The sequence below is a fragment of the Protopterus annectens genome, chromosome 16.part0, assembly GCF_019279795.1.
Source record: "Protopterus annectens isolate FY-2018-M chromosome 16.part0, PAN1.0, whole genome shotgun sequence".
In the NCBI taxonomy this organism is placed as follows: domain Eukaryota; kingdom Metazoa; phylum Chordata; order Ceratodontiformes; family Protopteridae; genus Protopterus; species Protopterus annectens.
In genome coordinates, this window is record NC_056750.1 from 498,630,212 (window position 1) to 498,657,765 (window position 27,554).

The following is a 27,554-nucleotide window of genomic DNA, read 5'->3' on the forward strand; positions in this document are numbered from 1 at the left end:
CCACTCATCAAGGTTCCTCTTGAAGAGTGATAGTGAGGGACCCTGTTTCATAGTAAGGGAAGTCTCTGCGAAGGGAATCTATCCCTCCAGCATGTTCTATTCATTGCTGTGTTGAGGTTTATAGCCCTAGAGCAAACATAAATAAATAAATAAATGAAACTTTTCTGTTTTCGAAGCACCAAAAGAGAGTCATACTTCCTGTCATGCATTAATAAAGCTTCCTTGTCCTTATTGTTGACATTTTTTATGTAGAACTCTCACAACAAAGTGGGTTGTTATGGCAACGTTTGGGTATTGACCTAGATTCTCTGCCAAAATAGGTGGTGATTTCTGAATTTCATGAAGAGGAAGCTTGCTGCATTGAACATGCTCATCTAGGTTCAGCTTATTATAAGTACATCTTCTGAAGTACTTTTTTAAATTTTCACTACAAACACATGCATGTCTTGAACCAAACATAATTCCGGAGTCTGTAGTTTTTAAGTCTTCATTGTTTCAGTGATCTACTCATTACTTTTCACTCATCTTTCCAGAGAACTTCTTTTCATGCTTACTGAGCCAATTTCTTATTGTTGAACTACCTCCAGCTCTCTGTAAAATCACCCTAATGTCCACTGACCATTACCTCCATCTTTGTTACTAAGCCTTTTGCTATCTCAACCCCTTCTTGGCCTTAGACACTGTGAAGGGATGTCATGGAACCACATTTTTTTGTTATTGAAACAACTCCACTTATCTTTCTTGTGCAGCACAGATATGCAATTTGTAGCCTAAAAACATGTGAATTCAGTCAGAGAAATACTTGGCCATAGCTTTTCAAACAAACTACACTGCCACTTCAACATATTCACTCTAGGTACCCAGTGCTCCAAATATAAATTATAGTCACTGTTTTGGAATTTTTTGCACTCTGTGGGTTTTTTAGTGCATTTTACTGAATTCTGCAGAAGCTGACAAAGTTAAAAAGGTAACAGATAATTCTCTACTAATGCTATACATCTTATTTTTTTACTTATAATGTTGTTATTCAATATAAACCAAACTGTTGCTAGCTAATTAAAGTCTATTCCATTTACGAACCATTCTCATCAAATTTGTTTTGAATCTAGGCATTAGCCTTTTCTGAAATATAATAAAAATAAATATTAAAATTTGGGAGATTTCTAAATAATGCAACAAAGTCATGAAGAAATCAAACTAATGGGGGAGAACTACAATGATCTTCTGATACCGTGAAGCAAAAATAAGACCAGTTTGGAAAATCAGTGTTTAAAATGTTAATAATTTTAAAAAGATTCCTATATGAAAAGAATCAGGAGCACGAGCTAGAAAAAGAATTGGGATGAGGCAATACAACCAGGAGTTCATGGGGAGCGGGAGGCATGAACAAAATGAGCATGGGGAGTTGAATCCCCAGAAAGTGCATAGTGCAACACATTTAGCTTTCTGCCTTCATTCTAGATTTATTTTGTTATTATGCCTTTGAAAAATAAGTACTAATTATATGTTTTATCCACAGCCCTGGCTGAGTTTGAAGAACCACTGAGGTCATCATTCATGATGTTTGGAGTTCTTACTATAGCTGTGAGGATATATCAGAATCGTTCTGGGTATGGAATTTATTCTGGACCAATAGGAACTGCAGTCCTCATAATAACAGTCAAATGGGTAGGTAATAATGGTTATACTTTGAAAGTCAGATGGGTATGTAATGATGCAAATACCTTTATACATTTGTTACATCACAATGGATTTGTAAAGGTACAGTAAAGGCTGTCAAATGGGTCATTTAATTTCAATGAAAAAATGAAGTTAAACTGAAATATTCCATAAGCAGTAAACATGAACTGCTTAAAAATGACAATGTTATCACATGCTTAAGCAGAAGAAAGGAACAAAAGACAAGATTAAGTCAGGTCTAGGACTTCACAAACCACAGAATGCTTTTAACTGACTAAATGTTATCCATCCGAATAATACAGATTACATTTTCATATGTTAGATTCTCTCCGCTGCTCTTCATTTGTGGAGAGTACCAAAGGCACATCAATTTCAATAGAATTGGAAGTAATTGTTTTTTATTTATTTTATTTATACTGTTAATCAGGTTTGTGAGCTGGTCCTTGGACCATTTTCAGCCACCATCCAGATACCCAGTGAAGGGCAAGTATAGCGTGACATACAATACCGAATTTCATATTGGCCATCTATCTACAACTCCTTTTTCCCATTTTTGCACATTGGGTTGGGGTCACAATCATCTACAGCCAAAGTTCACATCCCTGGGTGGCTACCCCTGCAGCAGTTCTTTAACACTGCGCACACACACACACACACACACACACACACACACCTACAACTAACTTAATGTATACAATTCACTAACTACATGTCTTTTGAATGTGGGATGAAATTGGAGCACCTCTAGAAAGCCCACATGAATAGAAGGACTTGCAGACTCTGCACAGAAGGCACCCCAGCCAAGAATCAAACTGGAGAACCTCTTGCTGTGAGTTGACAACACTACCCATTGCACAACTGTGCCACTCCCAACATTTTTTTACAACAGCAAAAAAGTTCAAAGACAGTACAGTTAGATGGTTGCACACAGAGGAATGCCTTGTAATGTATACTTTATGCTGATCTGTAACAGTACTATAGTGAACAGTTAAGTTTGCATTCAAGCAGCTCACTGAAGGAATCCAACTTGATGGAATATGGAAAAGGAAAAGAAAAACAGCAGAATAATAAGATGAAAAATGAAAAAAATAGTGAAAATAGAGAGACGAAGGTACCAGCCCTTCATGTGCTACTGGCCATCAACTGTTTACATATTTGTGGTCTTACCTCCATTTGCAGTTTGCAAATTATGTTGGCTCTGAAAGAACTGATAAGACTGTACTGTAATTAACTGGAAACACTGAAATGAGACTGAGAACGAATGTCTATCTGTTAATTACCCAAACTGGTGCTGAACAGGTGCCAGTCTCTCCTTTATGGACCAAGTCTTGTGTACTACTCAGAATGAATTCTCCAAACACTGTAGTTCATTCAATACGGCTTTATTAGATGTTCACAATATCCAAATAGTGTATTCATTAACAGTGCTGATAAACAATTGGTGCTCAAAGTTATTGCATGTCATATTCTGAATGTCCTGAACAACGTAAACTAAAATAATAGTCTTTATATGACCTGTCTTCTGTACTCAGGCTCGAGTGCCTGTATTGTAGTTTTATCTTCTTTGTAATGACAGGTCAAATGAACTAACCTTAACTGAACTACTATCCTGAACACAGCATATTATATTGCTTCAGTCCAGTAATTTTCCTTTGTAAACCACATTCACTCCCCCTAACCTTGGTCTCAGGCTTTATCTCCTGTGTGCTTTATTTAACATTCCATTAAGGAACATTCTGTAGCTGGCAAGATTGCATCTTTCCCCTTGGGAAAAGAACATCCTGTATTTCTGTATGTTTTGCACACTTTATACTTACATTTCCTTCCTAATGAACCGTCACTCATGCTTGACCAGCAAGGTTATTCCTTCTTTCTGCTTAACTGCCTTTTATGCATAAATGAAACACAATTTCTAGGCCTATTTTACCCTCTAAGCCTGTCTAATGTCAAATAACTACTTTAAAATGGAAGTCCCTAATCTAACGGGCTCCATCAGTCTGAGGCACAGTTGTGCTTGAAGATGGAGCAGCAACATTTAAACTACCAATTGTCAAAGTTGCAGGAGAATTTGTATGATATTGTTAGGTAATAAATGAGTTTCCTCCTGAAAGACTTTTATTCTGTAATTTTTCATACCTCTTGGTGAATGGTTCCAGTTTAATGGGACAATTTTACTAAAAAGGTGAATGGTTCCAGTTTGATGGGACAATTTTACTAAAAATCATCTATGAGAGTCCACTTGAAAGCACAGGGAACAGGGGGGGATTAACTGATAATTTTTATCAGTGCAGAGTGTATGACTTGAATTGTGTTGTGTATTAAGAGGAGGTAATGGTCAAGGAGAAAGTTATTGAAGATATAGCAGGACTGGTGATCAGGCAGGGATGGCAGACAATTGGCCTTTTGCAGTGAGACATAGTGGTGTTTGTGCCTTGAGAGTTTAATGAATATACATAAGGCATTCATAGCAGTTTGCAGCAGGTCAGTATTATGGGTTGATTGGTCTGTAGTTATAGTTAAAGTGTAGTCTAGTTTAGGAATTAATGCATTTTTCATCAACAGCCTTCTAGCCTCACAGTAAGATAGACCTGGAGTAAATGGCCTAAAGTTTGGTGATCATGATTAACGCAGCACTATCCTCTCATGCCAGATTATGGGGGGAATTCAGTAATGCTGACAAGATTTTTTGTCATGAATGAGCAAAAACATTTTTAGATTCAGTAAACGTTGCTTAGCAGCACGTGCAAATAGGGAAGCTTCCATGCAATGCAAATTACTGCATAAGCAGATAAATCTTATGCAAATTAGCCAGGTGGAGTGATCCAACAAGCAAACAGGCATCCGTATAGACTCTGTAGCTGTAGGGTACATGGACATTTTCTGCATACAGGAGTCTATACAGACAGAAGAGGATGTGAAAGTCCACAAATATGGACCCCAGAATATGTGAGATCACATAGATGCATGTGGAAAATGTACATTGTGGATGTGTGACAGAGGAAGGGAATATGTAAGATTAATAATACATTTCTTTTTAATAATTTCCATGTCTGCACTTTGTGCCACATTGTGCTAACATACTTAACAGAAAAATAAAGTAAAATAACATTTATAATGTAGTTTTCACAAATGCACTGTAAGACCTTGCATCAGGTCCAAACAACGGTGCATTTGTGCTGTCACCCAGCTCACACAGCTATGAAATGTGTAGTTTCCAAGCTGTCAACATGGATATGTATGCAAATGACATGGATTTCCTGAGCAATCGTGTCCGCATATCCACTTTGTGTAGACTCCTAAACGATGTTGATATTTCCACTGGATGTGGATGGCATCAGGGGTATGTGTCCTGTTACTTTTAGAATTTTTTTAGTGCCCAACAAATATTTTTGCACAATCCTCCACAAAGCTTAGCATGTTCACTTGAACAGACTACCATGACATATGTAACACTCAATTAAAACCAGATATAGTCAATGAATAGTTATGAGTTTTGTAGAAGCTATGCTGCGTGGTGCATAGCTTAGTGTGTTTGCACTTACAGACCATCCAAGTCACAGTGATGGCATAGGTAGCTATTATTTAAAATCAGATATATTCAATTAATACTATATACTAGTGTATAAACTATGCTGTGCGTTGTGGCATATAGTGCCACTTTACACAAAAATGTAAGGCCTTTAAATTACATCAATTACATCCTAGGCAGGTGAACTGCATGATACTTTAGACAATTCCACATGGTGTGCCTACAGCTGAAATGTATAAAGTATGCATACAACCAACATTCTGATATTCCCTCAATACTTTGAACCATTGGAGTACAGATTTGGAAATTTTAAGATAGGTAATGGTAGGGGCTGCTGCAGCTATGCTACATCTGTATGTGCTAGATAATGAAGTCATTGCTCCTGGTGCTGCTGACGAATGGCCTAAGTTGAGAAGGAGAAGATTGTTGAGGCCCAGGGTAAACTTCCAGGAGCTATATGACATGGAGACTGTAAAGCACTACAGGGTGGACAGGGACATATTACAAGAAATCACTGAGCTCTGCCACCCTCAACTCAGAGCCAGAGCTAACAGAGGGGAACCCATCCCAGGGGAAACAAAGGCATATGTAGTCCTTAGGATACTGGCTACAGGTACTTTGCAAAGACCAACTGGGGACATGATGGGGGTGTCAAAGGCATCTACATCCAGGATACTACACCAGTTCTTGGATGCTATGCCTCCACATGTCAGTGAGCACATATCTTTTCTCCTTTCCCCTGAGACATGGGCCAACAATATGCAATGCTTCCACCATGTAGCACACTACCCTGACATACTGGGTGCCATAGATTGCTCTCATGTACACATCAAGGCACAAACTGGTGAGCAGGGTGCAATGTACATTAACTGCAAGGGGAACCACTCCATCATTTGCCAAGTCACATGCAATGCCCAGGGGATTATCCTGAATGTGTCTGCTGGCAACTCTGGAAGTTACCACAACTCACATATCTGGCATACATCACAGCTGTACCAGATGTTTGCTAGGAATGACATCCACAGGGCCATTTACTGGGGGATGCTGGCTATGGCCTGGAACCGTGGATGATGACACCCATCACAAATGCACACACACCCACAGAAGAATGCCATAATGAGGCGCACACACAAACTAGGATCATAGAGCATGTGTTTGAGCCTCTGACGTCCTGGTGCTTCAATATATCTGGTAGAGCCCTGCGGTATAATCCGGCCATTTGTGCACAGATATTCATTGTATGTACTATGCTACACAATCTGATCTTGTGGAAACAGGTGCAGCAGGATCAGAAAAGGGAAGGGCTGCACATCCCCCCACCAGTGCCTAGGTCACCACAGCCACAGTAGGATTTGGAGGAGGAACCCCCTGCTGATGTCCCTGTAGGCAGACAGGCATGCTCAGTATGCACTGGCTTTGGCTGACAGAAAATGCACAGCACATTCACTGACAACCTAGGGACTAACACCTTACTCTTTCTCACATACATATATTAAAATTGATGTCAGACAACTCACACATCATGTACCTATCCATGTACTGGCTGTGTACTGCTTACATTAGACAGAGTCGGCGCTGAACTACAGTTGTCTCAACTGCTGCATTTGGAAACTAAGTCCATAACCTACACAATAGTCTACAGGATTATTTATTTATTTATTAGTTCCATTTGTTAACCGGATATGTTCGACTGGGCCAGAGGCCCATTTTCAGTGGAGATCCAGGGAGAAAAATTCCATAAAAATATAAAACAAAAGCATAGCAACAGCAATACATTAGTACAAGAATTATTTTACAATAATTAGAAACAGTGCAATACAAGGTCATGTTGACTAGAGATGACCAAGGGAGAAAAGTTTGACAGTAGTGCAACACAACCAAGAAACAGTATAAAAAAAAAAAAATATATATATATATATATATATATATATATATATATATATATATATAGTACAAACGATATAGCTGTACAAAGGCAGTAGCAGTAACAACCAAGTAGCAGAACATATAGTTCAATCACTGAACTGTACAATTACAGTGTTGAGTGAGAAAACACAAGATAGGATCTAAAATAAAGTTTCCAAAAAGAGGTTAGGTGATATTTGAGAAAAAGGTAAAAAAATAAAAGAATGGGAAATAGATTAAACTGGGGAGTGGCAAGAGCATAGCCAGTGACTAGTAAGGTGTTCCTTTAGGGTCTATGTCAATTATTCAAACGCTTAAAATGATGAACGCTGTATGGTCGAGACCATATGTTCAACATTTCAAGTGTTCAAAGGTTGACTTTTAATGGCACCATACGGTGCAGAATGGGAAAATTTCCCTTTTTTGCACTGAAGTGCAGTCTCGGAGTTGGTATATTTAAGTAGGGGGAGTGTGGATGGTGTAACCCATCCACATGGGTGGTGAAGGGGGGCTTGCCCCCCTGCACTCACACTGTGTATGTTTTTCTTTCTTTTCTTTTTTTTTTTTTTTTATTAGATATTCGAACTTCCAGATATCAACCATGTGGTATTCGACATTTTGGAAGTTCAAATATTTAACAGACCCTTCCTTTAGGAGTGATTTGAACTGGTAATGTGCTGGACTTTTTCTTATTAAGTGTGGAAGGGCATTCCAGAGTTTGACTATTCTGTGTGAGTAGTAGTAGTCGCCATGCTGTTTGTGGGAGTTGGATACTTTTAGTAAGAGTTTACTGGAAGATCTGAGGGATCTACTATTAGCATTAGGTTGAACTACAGAGGAGATTGCAGGGCAGTTGTTAGGATGATAGATAATTTTGTAGGTTAAAGATAGTTGATTAAGAGAGAGAAGGCTAGGAAGTTCAAGCCAGTTTTTGTATGTATGGACCTGGTACATTATGCAAGTAACTATAGCGGGCTGTTGGACAGACATTACATCCACATGGAACTACAGATACCAATGCCACTATCATGTTTCCATTTGTATTCAGTATGTCTCATGCATGGAATATTTATGCAGTCCTATTGCAACAGATCACTGGTACATCATGCAAGGGAGATGTTAGAGAATGGGGTTAAATGATAGACTATTGTGTGTCCCAGTAGAATATGTGGGTTTGTTCCTCCAACCCCAACAAATCAGTGTTGCCTTGTTACTGTTGTAACAGTACCTCATCTATAGTATGTGAGCATTTCACAGTCTCAGGACAGTAATATAAAATTTGATCTTACACTGTATGAATTACGTAACTGAGGAATAGCAATGTACATATTTATGCAGGTGATTGTGTGATGAATGAACTCACTCTGTCAAGCAGATTCTGTGGCTGAAAGGAATACTTCAATTACTTTGTGTGATGGTGTTCATGCTTCTAATCCAGAAGTATCCACTTTTTTTGGATGTGAGGTAGTAATAAGTTGTGTTTTACAGACTGTGACTCTGTGTGTGCTATACTATTATTAACCTCTTTCACATATTAATTACATAAAACAACTTTAAAAAATTTTTGCCAATTTGAGTGAAGCGTAGCATGCAGAAACAGAGACAGATGTCATATTGTGTAACACACAAAATCCCGTAATGGAGTACAGCTAGGTGTGGGCTGGAGTCAGTTTATGGAACAGCAAGTATCTGATGTAAGCAATGCATCTCCCATTTGAACTCTGCTTAGCAATGTGCAAAAAAGCCAAAAATCCCACTCCTCATCCTCATACACTTAAGTTAAGCAGAGCACAAACCCCTTGTGCAATTAATTTTAAAATATTAGATGCACACACACATATACTATATCGATACACACACATTATATATATATATATATGTGTATATATATATATATATATATATATATATATATATATATATATATATATATATATAACTTTCTCTCCCTATATACAGTGGATATAAAAAGTGTACACACCCCTGTTAAAATGCCAGGTTTTTGTGATATAAAAAAATGAAACAATAAATCATTTTAAAACTTTTCCCACCTTTAATGTGACCTATAACCTGTACGATTCAATTGAAAAACAAACAAATCTGTTAGAGAAAAAATATAAAAAATAAACATACAATAAGCTAGCTGCATAAGTATGCATACCCTTAAGCTAATACTTTGTTGAAGCATCTTTTGATTTAATTGCAGCATTCAGTCTTCTTGGGTACACTCCTGCCATTAAATTAAAGAGACTCTGATTAACCCCAAATAAAGTTCAGCTGTCCTAGTACGATTTTCCTGACAGTTACTCAGTTGTCTGCTACAGCAAATGCCATGGTTTGCAGAGAGCTTAGAAAACATCAAAGGAATCTCATTGCTGAAAGGTATCAGTCAGAAGGGTACAAAAAATTTCCACAGCATTGGATATACCATGGAATACAGTAAAGACAGTCATCAAAAAGTGGAGAAAATATGGGACAACAGTGACAGTGCAAAGAACTGGACATCCCCAAAACAGATGAAAAGACAAGAAGAACACAGGTCAGGGATGCTGCCAAGAGACCTACAGAAAGACTGAAGGAGCTGCAGGAATTTCTGGCAAGTACTGGCTGTCTATTACATGTGACAGTAATCTCCCATATTCTCCATATGTCTGGACTATGGGGTAAGGCTTGCAAGATGGAAACCTTTTCTTACACAGAAAAACATCCAGGCCCAGCAAAAATTTGCAAAACAATACATCAAGTCTCCCAAAACATGTGGGAAAATGTGTTATGGTGTGATGAGTCCAATGTTGAACTTTTCGCATCACCAAAAGAACACCATCCCCACGGTGAAGCATGGTGGTGGCAGTATCATACTTTGGGGTTTCTTTTCTTCAGCTGGAATGGGGGCTTTAGTCAAGGTGGACGGAATGATGAACAGTTTCAAATACCAGTCACTTGTGGCCCCATCACCTTCAGGCATCTGCTAGAAAGCTGAAGATGAAGAGGAATTTCACCTTTCAGCATGACAATGACCCCAAGCATACATCCAAATCAACAAAAGAATGACTTCACCAGAAGAAAATTAAAGTTTTGGAATAGCCTAGCCAGAGCCCAGACCTAAATCCAATAGATCATCTGTGGAGTGACTTGAAGCAGGCAGTGCACAAGAGATGCCCTCGCAATCTGACAGATTTGGAGCACATTTGAAAGGAAGGGTGGGCAAATACTGCCAAGTCAAGATGTTAAAATGTGTCATGCTAATAGACTCCTACCCAAGAAGACTGAATGCTGTAATTAAATCAAAAGGTGCTTCAACAAAGTATTAGTTTAAGGGTGTGCACACTTATGCAACCAGCTTATTGTATGTTTTTTATTTTTTTAATTTTTAACCTAATAGATTTCTTTGTTTTTCAATTGAATTGTACAGATTATAGGTCACATTAAAGGTGGGAAAAGTTTTGAAATGATTTATTGCTGTCTCATTTTTTATATCACAAAACCTGGTATTTTAACGGGGGTATGTACACTTTTTATATCCACTGTAAACATATATGTGTGTGTGCGTGTGTATGCATAGCTATATATCTATATATATATAGATATACGAGTGTGTGCGTATAGCTCTATATACATATATATATATATATATATATATATATATATATATATATATAGTGTGTGTGTGTGTGTATATATATATATATATATATATATATATATATATATGCATATACACACACATACAGGTTATATACATTAGAATAAAATATATATATATATATATATATATATATAGAGAGAGAGAGAGAGAGAGAGAGATAGAAGAGGGGTGTGTGTGTGTGTATTGACCTACATACCCAGATTATGGTGATGTAGGTAGGAGGCTGGCATAATAGTTAAGGTGTTTACCTTACAGGCACAAGGTTTGATTCTCACATGTGATAATTAGCTAGGCTTAAAATGGCCCATAAGGGCAGTTAGCCTAGTACTATTTCATGAACCATGAGTAAAGCTGCACTATGACACACAATGGTGGCCAAAGGACCAAAATTAAGGGTTCAACAATAGATGATGCACTTACTTACAACCCCCTGTGCCTGCTGGATGTCACCACACATGCATCAACAAGTGAACAAGCTGTGTAATGTATAATGTGCACTCACACATTGACAGGGCAAATTGTTTTTGGCCACAAGCTTGCCCATTCAAATGGAACAGACATATACAGCCACAATGGCTACTGTTGTCAAATAGGATAAAAACAGTTATCTGACTGCTAGGCTACTAGATGCAGAAGACAGTAAGAAGCAAGTCACTCTGCAGGCCTCACACTATGTTCAACAAAGGGCTTGTTTATGTCCTCTGTGATTAGTTCACCTGCACTCATTTATAAAACAGACTTGAGCTGTGGCACGTGTGTTAAGTACTGTGGTTGGTAGTGAGTAAGACTGGATAGGGTAGGGGTTCTAATCTCACTCTAGCCCACTTGGTGTGTTTGTGTGTATGTTTATTGTGCATCTCCCTACAAAACAAATATGATTACCACATTGACTTCCAAACTGCAACAGTTCTGCACTTTGGAGGCCTGCATCAACTGCAAGGGGGAAAACTTCGTCTATCCTTCAAAAGGCCTACTGATGTCATCTACCATAAGACTAGCTAAAGCCATCTTAATGTCAGACTTAAGCTGTGGCACGTGTGTTAAGCACTGTCATCTGTAGTGTATAAGACTAGATAGGTGGGGGTTCTAATTTCACTCCAGCCCACTTGGTGTGTGTGTGCATCCCCCTACAAAACCAATATTAAGGTACTAATACTAATATTAAGTACTGGTGTCATTCAAAGGGGATCCAATGCCTGTCAGCTTGGGATGATATGCTCGACAAGCCACGATGCTTCGCTAGGGACGGCTTGCACCTGTCACCCCTGGGCTTTCGGATATTGGCAAAGGCTCTTGCTACCCCCATAGTGCCTTTTTTAGGCAAGGCTCAAAAGACAAACCCACCTCCATAGGTATCACAAGGGATAAGAAACTAAGAGTAATGCTACTCAATGCCAGAAGTCTAAACCTCAAGATGCACGCACTCGAAACTGTCCTTAGCATGGAGAACATCGATATCTGTGCAGTAACAGAAACCTGGTTCAGGGCTCCCGAGAGCACCCCAGCACTACCAGGTTATACCTCATACCATGCTTTTCGGCCCCAAAACTTGGACCGAACCACAAAAGGAGGGGGAGCATCGATATTCATCAAAGATACCCACACCTCCAGGTTGGTGGCAAAGCACGAAGCATCAGAGACTATCCATGTGCAACTAACAGTGGGTAAAACTACCTTCCAGTTTATAGCCTGCTACAGACCACCCTCCCAAACCCAGGAACCCCACTTGGCCTTCCTGAGAACACTGGAAAATATGAAGGTCTCTCCAAACACCATTATATTGGGCGACTTCAACTACCCAAACATAGACTGGGAGCATTACTCTAGTTCCAACACCCTAGCCCAAAGGTTCCTAGAATTTATAAACTCAAATGCTATGGAACAACTTGTTACCACTCCCACAAGAGGGGAAAACATACTGGACCTGATCATCACCAACATGGGGACTCTATGCTCCAGACCAGAAGTGTATCCCTCACTGGTAAGATCAGACCATAAACTAATCTCACTGGATATTCACATCCCGACCCCACCACCTGCCCAGAAAACCACAGTGAAAAACGTCTCTAAAGCAAATTTTACACTCCTCAAAACTGAGGTGGAATCCTTCAAAGCCCCCGGGCCTGTGGAAAATACGTCCCAGACCGCAGAATCCTTTATAAACGCATTCTATGAACACTTTCAGGAATGCATGGATCATGCGATCCCAAATAAAACCAAGACTCAATCCTCCAAACGCAGACGTCCTGTCTGGTGGACCCCAGCCATAAACAAACTATACAATAGAAGGAGGAAGCTACTAAATGATAAAGCAAAATCCCAAAAAGGGAAGGCATCACTGATCAGTATTAGCAAAAAACTATGGGCACACATAAAATTGTCTAAGGCCAGCTTCGAGAGAAAAATTGCACAGGACACTAAGGATAATCACAAGGCTTTCTTTAGTTATGTTAGGAACCTGGGTGGTAATTCCCAGATAAGCTCAAAATTAGTCCAAAATGACAAAAAAATACACCGAACCCACAGACATTGCCAACATCCTAGCTGACAGGTTCAGCGCAAACTTCTCCCCCCCTCCCCACCAAAAGGGCAAATATCTATCCCAGCAGAGTGCTGCCCCCCTGACATCTCAGATGCTCAGGTAAGAGCCGCCCTCTCCAAAGCAAAAAACACAGCATCAATGGGACCAGATGGTGTCCCGGGCTGCGTCCTACATGAACTCAAAGAAGAGCTAAACCCAAACATAAAACTACTGTTCAATCTCAGCCTTACTACAGGATATGTGCCCAAAGAGTGGCGTACAGCAACAGTGGTCCCTCTCCATAAAGGTGGTGCCTCAACGGATCCTGGAAACTATCACCCCATAAGCCTGACTAGCTTGGTCTGCAAAGCTATGGAAAGGATCATCATGGACCTCATAAATAAAGATATTGGGGACCTACAAACACTGGATCCTACCCAGTTCGGCTTTGTTAAGGGCAGATCCTGCCTCTTAAACCTGGTTGATTTCTTTGAAACGGTCACCAAGGCCATTGATGAGGGGAAGGTGGTCCACACAGCCTACCTGGACCTCAAAAGCCTTCGATACAATACCCCACTCGGGCATTATAGATAAGCTCACCAGCTTAAATATAAACCCCTATGTCACTAGATGGATTGCAAACTGGCTCAAGGACAGAACCCACATGGTTAGAACTGCTGGAGCCATGTCAGACTCCAAACCAGTTACAAGTGGTGTCCCACAAGGCTCAGTCCTGGGACCTCTCTTGTTCGGTATATATTTCTCGGAGGTACAGGCCAACACGGAAGGACTGTGGCTGACCAAGTTTGCAGATGACTGCAAACTGGGTGCCATAATCGACTCTCCAGCCGACACAAGCATCCTCCAAAAGGGCCTCATAGAAACAGACAACTGGTGCCAGAGCCATGGCCTCAAGCTAAATGCCAAAAGTGTATAGTCATCCCTTTGGCAAAACAAAGTGCCCACAAATTACCACATAGGTGGAAATCCATTAAGTACAGAAGAAGTAATTAGGGACCTGGGGACCCAAGTTGATAGCAATCTCTCATTTGACAACCACGTGGCCAAAGTGGTTAGAAAAACATTTTATAATAGCCCACCTAATCATGAAGGGATTCACATCTAGATTAGGGGAGGTCATCATGCCTCTTTACTCATCCCTCATCAGGCCCATAATTTAGTACAATGCCCCTTTTGGGATGTAGCTTACCAGACACCTGCAGCAACTGGAAAGACCCCAAAAGTACCTCACCAAGAGGATCAAAGGGCTCAAACAGATGCCATATGCTGCCCGGTTAAAGAAACTCCAGCTCTACTCAGTGGCATACCGCCTGTTCAGAGGCGATCTGTGCCTGACGTATAAAGCCATGTCCAACCCGGAATTAATGGACATGCTGCACCTCAGAAAATCCAAATCCCATCGAGCTATGCGCTTGAGAGACTTGAACCTCAGCACTGAAATAAATAGGACATGTTGGAGGGACAGATTCATAACCCAGAGGCTCCCTTCACTCTGGAATAAAATCCCAGTCCAGGTTAGGCAAAGTCCCTCATTGACTCTCTTCAAGAGGAATCTTGATGAGTGGATGGGAGATCGTAGGTTTATCCCGGGTATCACTTCTGTGTCACTGTTAGATAGAGGCACAGTATACTAACCTCGAAAAAGGGCATAGCAAAATAAATTTAAAATGGGTGGCGAAAGCCAAACACATTCTGGCTAGGCTTATAAATGCCCTAGGGCAGATAGCCTAGTATGAACCTATGAACCTAATATAATTACCACACTGACTTACAAAGAGGCAGGGTTGTGCACTGTTTTGGGCATAGCAGGTGATGCAGGCCTCCCAACTCCTATCCTCCACAAGGCCTGCTCTACGATAAGAGTACCTAAAGTCATGTTGATGTCAGATTTGAGCTGTGGTGCATGCATTAAGTACTGTGATCTGTAGGGTGTAAGACTAGATAGGTAGGGGGTTTAGTCTCATTCTAGACAACTTGGGGTGTGTGTGCTGTTTGGTATTCTGTAAATATAAATTGGTAGTGGTACTATTCTCACTGTAGCCAAATTGGTGCCTGTGGATATTAGTCAGAGCATTTTACATCAGCCTATGGGATCACAGGAGCCCTGGAATTTACTATGCTAATAGCCCTAGGGCCCATACAATCCTAGCCAACTTCTTACCATTATTTACATGATCAGCACCTATTGTCCTTGTCCAAGAGGGATACAGGCAGAACTCCTATGATGTAATTACAGTCATCCATCCAGATTGCATCTGAAGAGGGCCAATGAGGTGCTCTGTTTGACATTAAGTGGGAGTTTGTTTTAAAGGTTTGTTAAACTCTGGTAGGCAACTCTCAATCTAGCAGGTTTTATTAATGTCATATACCAGGTCAATGTCTTTACAGCAAGTAACCAGTGCACCATTTGACTTATGGATATGCATTTCCAATAAAACGGGATCAGAGATTGGCTCTTATGCAAGGCAGAGATCACATCTGAGTAGTTTGTATGACACAGACTAAAGTGTCAATGATTTCAAGATGATACCCATATGACAGATGCTGAACACTTGAATTTCCCTTGTGAGGAACCTTTGTAGTCTCTGCAATTGCTGATGGTGCCTGGAAAGGTACATAATAAAAGGGCCACTGCATTCAGTTGTTGGCCTGATGAGGGAAGAGTACATGGAGGTTATAATTACTTGTTTTTCAGGAGACAATGTTTTCACTTGTGACATGAGCAAGACAAAATGTCCTTTTTACTACTGTGGAGACATGGTGATCTAAGGTAAGGTAGCTGCAAAACCTGTGTGTCCAGGTCTCTCACCCCTGAGTATGTACTGAAAGTGTTGCTGTTGATGTGGTACTTAGCAGGAACACTGCTGCTAGTGAAAGGAATGAGAATACATATATTTGCATGGAGTTTAAGACTGTAAGACCCTCTTGTAGGAAGTTGATAAAATTTGGAGAGTCTATAACCGCTCCCAGTATGCAGGCATCGGCAAACATAGTCAGCCACAGATATTCACTTTGTGCTTGTACTTCAGATAAACTGAATCCAAACAATAGAGGACCCAGGACTGAACCCTCTGAAACACCACTGGTTACAGCTCTGCTACTGGAGGTGGATTCCCCTATTTTGACTATATGAGTTCTATTAGTGAGCCAGTTAGTGACCCCTCTAATGATACAAGGGTGAGTTTTTGTCAATGATGCCTGAGTGGAGGATAGTGTCAAATGACTTGGCTAAGTCCAGGTGGTTGTATGCACAGATGTCTCCTCATCCAGGTCCTTGCTGACTGCCTCATAGATGTCCACAAGTTTTAAGAGGCATGATCTCCTTTTGACAAATCCAAACTGTGTATGGTCAAGCATTTGTAAGTTACCTGTATATTTGTTGATCAGGTCCATGATGATTTGCCCCATGGCCTTACAGATATGGCTAGTTAGGCTAATAGGTCTATAGTTCCTGGGGTCAGTGGAAGCACCACCTCTGAGCAAGAGAATAACAGTGGTAATTTTCTAGTCAGCTGGAATGCAGCTGATGGTTACAGTATGATTGCAAAGATTTCCCAATGGCATTTAGCAGGTCCCATAGATGCTGTTTTTTTTTGTCCTTAGAGAGGCCTTTTACCACCTGATCTTTAGAGATACAAGGTATGGGACAGGTTGTAGGGATGTCATGGGGTACATGTGGTGGGGACAGGGGAGTGAAGTTTTCACAGAACCTGTCAGCCAACAGGTTAGCTATGTGTACAGGCTCAGTATATGTGCTTTCATTAACTATAAGTTTGGCAACAATATGAGCCTTTCCTTTTAGGTTACACATGTAACTACAGACTGCCTTGTGGTTGTCCTTCATGGAGAAGGCCACTTTGGTCCCATACTTCATTTTGTAGGCCATCACAACATATATTTGCTTGTTTAAGCTTTGGAGGAAGTGTTTCCAGTTTAGGGAGGCACCCTCTCTCCTATTCTTAGACAGCAATGTCTACTACTTATTGTAAAGCCTGATAATGGCAGTTGTCCACCACGCAGGTTTGCTCTGCCATGAGGAATGTGTTTTGCTCATCAGCTACAGCTGAGTCAATGCAGCTATACAGATGCTTACATAAAGCACTGGTGTAGAGCTCAGTGTAGTGGCCAGTTCCATCTGAACTGGAGGTGCAGTGAAGCTATTTGTACCATCCCATAAGAGGTTATAATCTGCTTTGGTGAAGTTTATTAGATTATTCGCAGCAAGGGGGGGTGTCAGGTATGATACTTACTTTGAATGAGACTGATATGTGGTCAAATCTCACCAAAGAGGACCTTACAATGGGGATGCTACAGTGGTCCCCCATATTGGTAAGCATCCAATCCAGTATGTCCTCTTGTGGGAATGTCAACCCACTGGTCCTGGGCATTTAAGTTAATGAAGTCGAGTAACCTTTGGACAAGTGAGTTTGATCAAGTAATCTACCCAGCCAGTGGATAGTTAAAGTCACCAAAAAATATGTTGTTTGGATGTATCTTGATAGACACAAGTAGATCCAAATAAGCACAATGGGCAACCTGATTCATGTAGTTGCTCCTGTAGCTGGCAATGACTTTGTTAGGTGCCCTACAAGCAGTCAATACCACCTGAAGTTTCTCCAGGGAATCATACTATTTAACCAATCTGGATGTGTATGTATCCTTAAAGAATATTTATACACCGCCATTACTTTGTATGACTTAAGTTTGAGGTCTGACCATGTGGAAGGAGTTGTAGCCTGGTATGGATGTGGTGCTCTCCATAGCCTTGAACCAGGTTTGTGTGACTGCACAAATGTCTGCATCTTCCAAGGTGGGGACAGCTTCCAGTGAGTGGACTTTCCTGTTGACATTCCTACCATTTAGCAGCATAACTGTGATGTTGCTTGTAGATGTAGTTTTCCTCACTGGAAATTTTGTCCTTGAGACACCACCTAAAAAGCACACTCTGGGTGTGGCAACAGCCTTGGCCAGTAGCTGAAATCCAGAGAGACATAGTCCATAGGTTCAGTCATGTCTCTGCATACAGTCCATAGTGATATGTCTCAAGTCATATATACCAACAGAAACTATGACATAATCATAACAGTACCTAATGTTGACAAACTTGAGTGCATGTGTGATGTGATATATCCTGGTATATCAGAGACAGCTGACCGTCACCTTTCCCTTATGTAGCCTGGTGAGAGGGACATCAATGTGTCTCATGATGCAATCACCTATGACTAATATGTTTGATTTTGTATTTTTCCTTAGGTGTTTGACCAGTTAGACAGTGGTGCGTGAGCTATTATGTGTACTGTGTTCTGCAGAGATATTATTATGTATAGTGTGCTTGCGTTTGGGTTTCTGAGGTGTCTGGTGTCTGGTGTTTATGTATGTTTCTGGTAAGGACCTCCATACATGTAGGTATGCATGATATAGGCTTGGGTGGAGTAGGAGGTAGTGTGTGTATGTTGGCAACCTGCTCATTGTCATATGTACTGACTGGTGTGTGAGGGAGCATGGATTCAAGGTTTTCCAATATAGTCGCATCTCTCACACATTGTCTTTGTGTGGAGTAGGGGTGGAAGGTTGGGGATGCTTTCCGGATCTCATCAGCAGTCAGTGATAATGCCATTAGCAATAGATTATTGCTTGTGTATACATCACAACCATGGTTAGGCAGTGGCCTGACAGATGCTTAAATGCAACATGTTATCACCTTTATGTTGTCAACCTAAGATAAAACAGTACCTGACAGTGAGGCATAACATGGTAGAGTATGCTGCTTTGCCAGGCATGTGGCATTTGCATGAACCATAATCCTGTTATTAGCCAAGATCATAATAGCATACCTACAAATGTGACAATGTACAATCCAGCAAAGAAAGAGTCATGCTGCTGCACCCTTGGGCTCACAGCCTCAAACACACTGTCTGTAGGCACTCTTTGCAGTGAAGATGTGGATTTCCATGCATGCACAGAAAACGTTCAGTTTTGCAGTCATTACTTTGGCCTTGCAAGTCTACAATGCATTCAAGCAACCAGACAGCAATTGGATGTTGTGTGAAATGTGGGAACATGGTTTGTGTTCCAGGAACATAAATGTACAGTATGACATACCTAGGACATGTGGGAAGAACTAACACATTGGCCAAACGTGGCCACTCCTCTGCAGTAGGCCTCACATCCATGTCATGCAGATGTCCACCATTATGCTGTTGAAGGGCAGGCTACATGAATTGCTGTAAAACTGTCACCAAACATGGATCACTGCTGCTGTGGAGCTTGCTAGAGCAATGTTGGACATCTATGTTACCTGACATTGAACATTATATTGTGATGCAGCAGCTGTGCTCCAAATCACAATGATGTCAAAGCAAACAACCAGAAGTCCACCATTCAAAAAGTATGAACATTGTTTATCATCATGAGGTCGGTACCCTAGTTAAATCCCACAAGCCTCGGACCCCAAGGTATAATACTGCAAAAGTCAAGTGATTGGTCTGGTTGCTAATCAAGGTATCTAACTGGAAAAGGCTATGACAAGCCTACAGAGCCTTCCATCATGTGGGACAAGTGTGTGGATCAACAAACAGGCTAGGGCCTGCTTCTTATTTTGAGCTTGGTGCTAACATTTTGCTTCTGGTGAGAAAAAAAGAATAGGAGCTTTGTATCCTAGCAGTGCGTGGCCATGGTGAGACCAGCAGTAGAAGTAAGCCAGGCAGCAGCAATTCAGGTGACTCCCCTCTTTTCAGCATTCTTCACAAGGTAGTTTATTTTTTAGTAAGCACTGCTTGATTAGTGTCTAACCGCAGAATACATTTGTAAATACTCCATCCTTACCTTTATAGTGTATAAGTATTAGTTTCTCCTCCACTGTTTGGCAGTGCAATGTACAGACTTCAGACACTTTGGGTGACGATTTTCTTGGAAAACATGATGGAATTAACTTCAGTACCAAGTTGCACACAGGACAACCAGCATGCAGTGACAAGCAGTGTCCCCAGAAGTCTCAGTAGTCTGATGTTTAAAGCCATAAAAATAATTATTATGGAAATGATCATTGAAGATGTAGTACACCTAGAGACACTGGACCAAACCCAGTTTGGTTTTGTCAAGGGCAGATCATGCCTACCTAACCTGCTGGACCTCATTTAGTGGTAAACAAAGAAGTGAATGAGGGGAAAAGTATTCACTCCACCTACCATGGCCTGACAAGTCATTTGACACTATAAATCCATCAGGCATTATTGACAAACTCTAGAGGTTAGGTACAAACTAGTATGTCAGCTGGTGGGACAGCTACATGGTTGACAGGACAGGATCCAGAATGTTAGCATTGGGGAGTCCACCTCTACAATGAGGCCAGTCACCAGTGGACTCCCTCACAAATCATTCCTTGGACTGATTCTTCTAGACCTTTACTTCTCTGCAGTCACAGCTCTGACAAAATTTGCAGATGATTGCAAATTAGGAGCTGTCATTGAATCCCACACTGACACAAAAGTTATCCAGGATGGGCTGACACAGACATACAGAGCCATGGACCAGCAGTAAATGCCAAAAAATGCACAATACTATCTTTGGGAAGTCATCCACCCCTGGTAACTATCATATTGACCAACACATCTCCAACAGTTGACCCAGAAGTGCGCGGATCCAAAATTGGCGTCCTGCTGACTGCAAGAGCACAGGAAGGAGAAAGAGATTCTCTAACTGCCTCCATTTTGATTTTTTGCTTATTTACTGTTTTCTGCACTTGCTTTAAAGTTGTTTTTTAACTTAATTGCATTTATTTAACCTGTATGTGTTTTCATGTTGCTACACACTCAAGTGTGTGAGCTTGCACTGCATTTTACTGCTTTTTTAGCTTGATTTTTTTCTCTAAAGAAAAAAGTTCTAAGCTTGTTTCCCTTCTTTTCTGTAACTAGACTAGTCCAGATATGGAATTTCTGTATCCAGGACTGTTTGTAAGTTTCTGAGTCCCCCCCCCAGGTCTTTCTGTGTTGGAGGGAAGCCTTTTAGCTCATCAGTGGGAGTGGTAAGCTCTAAGTAGCCTATCTACCACAAGAAGAGTGTTATCTGACCCAGAAATTGTAGTTTATTGGCCGTTTGGGCAGTTTTTCCATTCCTTTTAACTTTCTGATTTAAAAGCCTGCATTTGCACTGGTTTGCACTTATTTAAGCTTCGCTGATCAAGAATTGGTGTCCTGCTCACTGCAAGGAGAAAGAGATTCTCCAAGTGCCTCCATTTTGATTTTTTTGCTTATTTACTGCTTTCTGCACTTGCTTTTAGTCATTGTTTTACTTAATTGCATTTATTTAAACTGTATTTGTTTTCATATTGCTATACACTTGTGTGCTAGCTTGCACTGCATTTAAATTGTATTTACTGCTTTTTTAGCTTGATTTTTCTGTAAAAAAATGAAATAAAAGTTCTAAACTTCTTTCCTGCCTTCCCTGTAACTACTGTAGTCCAGATATGAAATTGCTGTATCCAGGACTGTTTGTAAGTTTCTGAGTCGCCCCAGACCTTTCTGTGTTGGAGGGAAGCCTTCTAGCTTATCAGTGGGAGTGGTAAGCTCTATCCTATCTACCACAAAAGAATGGTTTCTGGCCCAGAAATTGTAGTTCATTGGCCATTTGGGCAGCTTTTCCATCCCTTTCAACTTTCTGGTTTAAAAGCCCGCATTTGTGCAGTTTGCACTTGTTTAAGCCTCACGGATCCAGAATTGGAGTCCTGTTGACTGCAAGAGCACAGGAAAGAGAAAGAGCTTCTCCAAGTGCCTCCATTTTGATTTTTTTTCTTATTTACTGCTTTCTGCACTTGCTTTTAGTCATTATTTTAACTTAATTGTATTTATTTAAACTGTATTTGTTTTCATATTGCTACAAACTCAAGTGCGCTGGCTTGCACTGCAGTTAAACTGTATTTACTGCTTTTTTTTTTTTTTTTTACAAAAAAATCAAGTTCTAAGCTTGTTTTCCACCTTTCCTATAACTAGTCTAGTCCAGCTATGGACTGTTTGTAAGCTTCTAAGTCCACCCAGGCCTTTCTGTGTTGGAGAGAAGCCTTCTAGCTTATCTGCGAGAGTGGTAAGCTCTAGGTAGCCTGTCTACCACAAGAGAAGTGGGTTCTGGCCCAGTTTATTGGCCATTTGGGCAGTTTTTCCATCCCTTTCAACTTTTTAAAAAAGCCCGAGTTTGCATGGGTTTGCGCTTGTTTAAGCTCCACGCAGCTGAGCTGAGGTAAACTATTACCGGTGCCTGAAAATCAGCTCTTCAATTTTTCCCTTGATCTTGATTGTTCTTTTCCTTCTCACATTTCAACAGTCTAATTGTTTTGCACTTCAACATGCCTTTGTAGCATTTATTGTAGCACACGTAGGTGCTATCAGTACTAGCTCTTCTTACAAAGAAACAGTACCAGTACTTATTAGTTATGGCCACCTCTCTTGGCATGATTGAAGGGCAATTTCCAGTACTTTCTCCTGCTATCCCGGTGCACTTGGGCATTCTGAGACAGTGCAGCAACTGCCTCATGTACACAGACAACTCTCTCCTATTACCTCCCAACACTTATACATGTGAGAGATGCACTTGTATCACCAAATTGGAAGCTATGAACTCTCCAGCCAAGACCAGACCAACTTGTCAAGAGAAGGTCAGCACTTGCAAATCACCACATTGATCACATAGCCCTCCAAAACACCCACTATCACAGCTCCCACATAGCAACACAAAGCACATCCACCTTTGCGGACGCTTTCAATAAAAATGTACACAGAGACCTCCCAAGGCAGAAACACACTCAACCACCACAACACATACCACAAAACACACAGCTCATCCCCACCATGTGCCCCTCAACCTAAGCCCTTAAGGCAAAACACTTTGCCTAATGTACTAATCATAGGAGACTTAATAGTGAGGCACACTGATGTTCCACTCACTAGGCTGAACAAGGAGAAGGTGACAGTCAGCTATCAGGTGCCAGGATCCACCACATAACACATGCACTCAGGTCACTCCACAACAAGTATAAGAATGACTCAGTCATTGTCCATGTGGGTGTGAATGACCTGAGACATACCTCCCTGGGCTACATGGAGAGACATGCTGGAACTCTCAGATTATTTGGCCCAGGCAGGTATGACCCTAGCCCTGAGCAGTATCCTGTCACCCAGAATGATACCAAAGTACAAGTAGAAAATGATTGACCTCAACAATTGGCTAAGTTTCTGGTGTCATTCTAAGGAGATCCAGTATCTGTCTGCCTGGGATGACATGACTGACAGACCCCGATGCTTTGCCTGCATCTGTCACCCCTGGGATTCCGGCTACTGGCTAAGCCTCTTGCCACCCTTATAGTGCCTTTTTTAGGCAGTGTTCCAAAGGCCAAATATCCACTGTAACAGCTATAAACAAATCCAATCTGAGGGTTATGCTACTCAATGCTAGAAGTCTAAATCTCAAGAGGTAAGCACTCAAAGTGCTTCTCAAAATGGAAAATGTCGACATTTGTCCTATAACAGAGACCTGGTTTAAAGAGCAGAAAGCACCCCTGCACTTCCAGGCTACAACTCATTCCATATCTTTTGGCCCCAGAATATGGCCAGAAGGTCTAAAGCCGGTGGTGTCTCCATATTCATAAAAGATATGCACACCTCTAGACTGGTTGCCCAGCATAATGCATCCGAGATACTACAGGTACGACTAACACTGGGCAAGACTATAGGACCCCAACCATGTCCTTAGACTCTCACTCCACATTCCTAAGCACCCTGGAATCTATCAAGGTCCAGCCCAATACTCTCATACCGGGAGACCAACTACCCTTCCATCAACTGGGAAAAGTATGCATATACCAAAGCAATGGCCCAATGCTTCCTTGAATTCATCAATTCCAATGCCCTGGACCAGCTCATTCTGACCCCCACTAGAGGAAGCAACATCCTTGACTTGGTTTATCACTAACATGGTCGACTGTTGCTCCACACCTATAGTCAGTTCCTCCCTGGTTAGATCTGACCACAAACTGATCACCATGGAAATCTCCATCTCACCTACATCCTCCCCCCTGCAAAGGTGGCCACCCTGAAAAACTTCTCTAAAGATGTGGATGAGGGTAAGGCAGTGCATACAGCCTACCTCGATCTGGCCAAAGCCTTTGATATCATTCGCACTCAGGAATTCTGTATAAGCTCACTAAACTAGGCATCAATTCCTATATCACTAGGTGGGTGGCAAATTGGCTCACAGACAGGACCCACAGAGTGAAAGTAGCGGATTCCAAGTCAGACTGCCAATAAGTCACAAGAGGAGTCCCACAGGGCTTGGTACTGGGCCCTTTCCTGTTTGGCATCTACTTCTCAGAAGCCCAGGCCAACACAGAGGGACTCTGGCTGACTACGTTCACAGATGACTGCAAGCTGGGAGTCATCATTAACTCCCCAAATGATGCAGATAACCTACAGAAAGGCCTCACTGAGATCAATTACTGGTGTCAGAGCCATGGCCTTAAAGCTTAACACCAAAAAATGCGTTATCATTCCCTTTGGAAAGAACTCAGCTCCCACTAATTACCACGTCGAGGGGTGCCCACTGAACACTGAAGGTGCTATAAGAGATCTGGGCACCCAGGTTGACAGCAACTTCACCTCTGACCCTCACATTGCCACTGTGGCGAGAAAGTCCTTCTATGTGACACATCTCATAACCAAGGATTTTGCATCCAGGAAGAAAGAAGTTATCATCCCTCTCTACTCATCCCTCATTAGACCAATCATCGAATAGAATGCCCCATTTGGCATGTACCTGACCAGCCACCTACAACAGCTGGAGAGGCCACAGAAGTACCTCACAAAGAGGATCTTAAGCCTTAAACACATGTCCTACATGGACAGACTCAGGAAACTTCAGCTATTTTCAGTCTCTTATCATCTACTTTGAGGTGATCTCTGCTTGACTTACAAAACCATGACCAACCCAGTCCTGCTAGAAATGCTACACCTAAAGAAATCCTAATCTCCCCACACCACATGCTCCAGAGATCTCAACCTCATTACCACAATCAACAGAACATGCTGGAGAGACAGGTTCATTGCCCAGAGACTGCCCATACTCTGGAATAAGCTTCCTATCCATGTCAAGCAGAGCACCTCACTGTCTGTCTTCAAGAGAAATCTCTCCGAGTAGATGGGTAACTAAGTTCACCCCAGGGATCACTCCTGTGGCTGTACTGGGTAGAGGCACTGGGAACCAACATCAGGTGGCATGTCACCAGGGCAGTTTTATGGGCCATGCTTGTAAAGGCTCCAGGGCCATTAGCCTAGTACACACCTATGAACACACAGATAGTAATCTAGCCTTTGACTGTCATGAGTCTGCTAATATTTACACATTCATTCTATGTTGCTCAACCTATAAACAAAGGTATGGTATGTAAATCCAAGGAAGTCATTATTCTACTCTATTCAGTTTTCGTCAAACCTATCATTGAGTGCAATGCCACTTTTGATATGCAACTAACCAGGCATATCTGACAACTGTAACATCCACAGAGGTTCTACCCTAAACCAATACACAGTGTACATAACACTGTCCTATGTAGACCGCATCAAGACTGTAACTTTGCATTTTGTCTCCTACATGCTTCAGAGGGGAGGTGTATGCCTGCCATACAGGGTGGTGTCAGACCCCACTGTGTACTTCCTGCATATCAAAGAAAGGACTAGCATGAGAATTACCTGTTCTACACACCTTGACTGTAGTATAAACAGGACATACTGGACAGACAGGTATGTAACCTAGAGTCTACACCCTATATATACCAGGATCCCCATTCATGTGAAGCAGAGTTCTGCCCTAATGCAAATCAAGTGCAAGTTAAGCAATTGAATAGGGAACACGACAATCCTACCTGGTTTAGGACTAATGTCTCTAATGGACACAGGGAAACTGTAGATGGTTCATCTCCCATGCCCTGGCTTGTAGAGGCCTCAGCTCCCAAAACCCTGCTTACATTTATCAAGGGTATCAGGCCTTGTCAGACTTTAGAGATGCATGGCTAGGCTGAAAGAAGCCCTTGTTTATGTTAGTCTAGTATACACACATGAACCTACGGATTCATGCACCTATACTGTTTTACCTTTCTGAAGACATTTTTCTTCTGTGCTGACATTCAATCCTGTGCTCTGATGTTGATGGGTTTATTGTAGATGTGTACCCATAGGTGTGCCCTACACAATCCTGAAAATGAAATGTAAACAGTTTCATGAGACATCTTTCATTGTGCGACTACACAGCCATTACAACAACATCCAATGTAGCATACACAAATTAATATGGTATACTGATTATAAATTGCAACATACATCTGTAACTGACCAGTACTACTAGCATGTCAAAAGCAACAATGGATGAAACAAATGCATACTGATGTAGATAGTCACCTTGTGCATCAGAGACCTAGCTTCATTTCCCGGCATCAATGAGAAGGATGACAGGAATGTGGCACAGGTATCACTTGCACAGGGTGTTGTGTGGGGGTGCAGGAGGCCTAGGCTGACCCAACAGGTTGGCAAGGGTGTGAGTTAGGAAGTGAAGCAAGCAAGACTGACCATGTAAATGTGGTGTGTGTATCTGTAGGTGACCTGAATGTGACAGTGGTGTGTGATTGCATGAACACAGCCAAGCTCAGTGCTAACCCTACATGTCTGTATGTTGGACACCTTTCAGCCATGCATGGTAGAGCTGATCATTCATCTCCACCACTGAACATGAGAACTGGCTTTGCCAGAAGTTGCACTGGCACCTCATGCCCAGGGTCAGATACTGGGCTACTACCTGAGGGTGACTGCTGTTTGCTGGAAACACCTAGGACCATGAGCCCATGGCCTGCCATGCCTTGGTATGGACAGCGCACTCCCCTATGGAGCACTGGATGTACTGCCACTACAGGAGCGTGATTGTGCATGGCCACATGGACTCTCAGCAGATGTAGTTTCTGACCTACATCCATGAGGCCGACACAACTCCAACCAGATGTTCCATCACAAACAATGCGCATTCCAAGACAGATAATGTGCGACCTGTCTCAGACCAATGTCTTTCCACTGCATCAATCAACCGATCCGGGGTATCAGCAAGGTGGTGGAGACTGTCACAAATGTCAGACTGTGCTGCATCCATAACCCTGAGCATTCATTGGGAGTTCCTTTCTGAACATGCCTGTGCCTCCATAATAGCCCTAAACATAAATGTGATGA

The 27,554-nt window shown here is 41.6% G+C and overlaps 1 protein-coding gene across 1 annotated transcript in view; it reads left to right on the forward strand.

The window, feature by feature from the left end:
* The window catches only part of MYMK (myomaker, myoblast fusion factor), a 290,800-nt gene that overhangs the window by 185,483 nt on the left and 77,763 nt on the right, over positions 1-27,554 (forward strand). The window contains exon 3 of the mRNA XM_044058846.1: positions 1,520-1,668. Coding sequence (XP_043914781.1) covers positions 1,520-1,668 — 149 coding nt within the window. The remainder of the gene's footprint in view (positions 1-1,519; positions 1,669-27,554) is intronic.